The 2,344-nt window shown below is 40.3% G+C and overlaps 1 protein-coding gene across 1 annotated transcript; it reads right to left on the bottom strand.

The window, feature by feature from the left end:
* Window positions 1-235: 235 nt before the first annotated feature.
* Window positions 236-1,737, bottom strand: LOC105120119 (sulfated surface glycoprotein 185-like). The gene is made up of 3 exons (XM_011018307.1): window positions 1,222-1,737; window positions 900-981; window positions 236-807 (listed from the first exon to the last, which is right to left on the bottom strand). Exons 1-3 carry the CDS (start codon window positions 1,231-1,233, stop codon window positions 296-298), a joined length of 606 nt encoding a protein of 201 aa, XP_011016609.1. The 5' UTR covers window positions 1,234-1,737; the 3' UTR covers window positions 236-295.
* Between the last annotated feature and the right edge of the window lie 607 nt (window positions 1,738-2,344).

The following is a 2,344-nucleotide window of genomic DNA, read 5'->3' as shown; positions in this document are numbered from 1 at the left end:
GTCTAGAATCGAGGTATGAATAAGCTATTTTAAATAAACATTTTTAGACTGCCCAAACAATAATAAAAGTTTTGATTTTTTATTGTTTGACCCAACATTTCAACACAAGACAGCTAGCTAGAGGAGGCTACGACATGATCGTGAGTAATGATCATGTATAACGATGAAATGTGAACGCTTTAATCACTGGCACAACACTATGTCATCAGTATATCTTTGGATTTGAATCCAATGGATGGTACTTTGAATCCAATAATCTTCAATGGGCATCGGTGTTTTGGACAGGATTTTCCCTTCACATGATTCTGCATGAAGAGGGGTAATGATCATAAACATAATTACATCTACACTCATAATAACCACTTCTTTGGCAGCTACATCCACCACCACCCCAACTATCATACACTGGCCTTCCATAAGGTTCATAATGGGGAGCTGGCCCGCCATAACCATGGTAACATGGGCCTCCACCAAACCCTTGATAGCATTCACTACAACATGTCCTTGGGTAGACCGGTGGCGGGTGCCCTGGAACCGGGTGTGGTGGAGGGGGTTTCGGAGCTGGTTTCGGGGCCGGTGGAGGTTCTTTAGGCTTCTCTGGTTGCTTAGGCTTCTCTGGTTGCTTAGGTTTTTCTGGTTCTTTAGGCTTCTCTGGTGCTTTAGGCTTTTCTGGCACCTTGATCTCAATGCCCTTGACAGCCTTACCTCCTTTGCACCAGATCTTTTTCTTGACCTCTTCAGGACAGCTGCTAACCACAGTGATTGTCACTGTGCATGCCTTCGTGTCATATATCTGGTTGTGAATTTCTTGTTGACAATCCACAAAACTAATTCACTTTTCTTTCATTATACAACTCAAACTAAGTTACATGGATAGAGAGAGAGAGAGAGAGACTCACCAGGGATTTTACACAGCACTTTCTTGATCTTCTTGCGGCATTTCTTACATTCAAGATCGACCCTGATCACCATTGTTGTGACCTGCAGTAATAACAGCACACACACACGACAACTGTCATGATTCAGAGACAAGAAAATCTGAAGAACAGAAACATTATCTGACAAGGAAGAATAGGATACAGAGATGATCGATATTGGTCTAGAAGATGGATGGTGAGGTACATGGGGACAAAAACAATGACCAGCACCACACAAAAAGAAGAAGAAACCAAAAGGGCTAATTCATAATCAATCAAGTTCCATATCCATCCATGCACTTACCTTTTCTGCCATGGTTTGGTCTTTGCTTTGAGCTGAACCTGATGGGCTTGATGGAATAGAGAGTAGTACTGTGAATGAACAGACTGGATGGGGAAAGGAGATATCCGAGAGAGAGCCGTATAAATGAAGATTTATCACATCTCATCAGGTAGTGAAATGTGAGAGAATAATCAAATTGTCCGTATATCTAGAGACCAATAATAAGAGGAGAAGTGAAATTGGGGCGTTGAAGGTGGTGCTGTCGTCATCAAAATTGTTGTTGGGGCCATTTCCAAGTGCTGACCTTACCTCCAATCCTTCATCTCCATGTGCTGCCTTCGATGGGCACTCCTCACCTTCTGTTTTGATAGATACTATTCAATTCACAGTTGTGGTACTCTTCTGGCGCCTCGCTCCGAGGGTAGGTTGTACTGCCAACCATACACGTGTCCCAACACCTCTTTCCCCTCATGAAACTAGATTTGTTTGTTCATCCATCATAGATTAATTTTCCATATCCTCGAGCCATCATTGGGTTATCTTCTTATGGAATGGATTTTTCTGTATGATTTAAACATACGAGAATGAGAAAGAGACCAAAGTGGTTGAGCAACTTGCTAGCACACGGTATTATACTCTCCGAGGATTAGTCGTAGCTTTGATTTTTAAAATATTTTTTAATTAAAATATAATATAATAATAAAAATATTTTAAAAAACAAAATACCGCACTCAGCAGCCTGCAGACACATCTCAAACAACTACGTATGTATCCCAGTGCCAGGAGACACAAGGGATGTCTTTCTGCTTATCGATATGTATGGACACGAAGGAGAAAGTCAAGAAGTAAAAAAAAAAACCATAAATGGTGGGCCCCAGAGGTTGTCCGTGGGTGCCTTCTTCTGGAAGCTGAAGTCAAACCTAACTAAACGGCCGAACTCTCCTACCCTAAGTTCCTAGAATGGAGCTACACAGAGATTTCTCTCTTCTTCTTTTTTTTGCCTTTTTTGTTTTTTTTTGTTTTTTCAATGACGAGCTGGATTTCGCTGAGCCCGTGTTTCACAGGGTATTTTAATTATTCAATAATTTTAATATATTAATATTAGAAATAATTTTTAAAAAATAAAAAATATTTTAAAATACAA

This window comes from Populus euphratica, unplaced genomic scaffold (genome assembly GCF_000495115.2).
Source record: "Populus euphratica unplaced genomic scaffold, PopEup_1.0 scaffold4917.1, whole genome shotgun sequence".
NCBI classification, from domain to species: domain Eukaryota; kingdom Viridiplantae; phylum Streptophyta; class Magnoliopsida; order Malpighiales; family Salicaceae; genus Populus; species Populus euphratica.
This window is presented reverse-complemented; position numbering and strand designations above follow the sequence as displayed.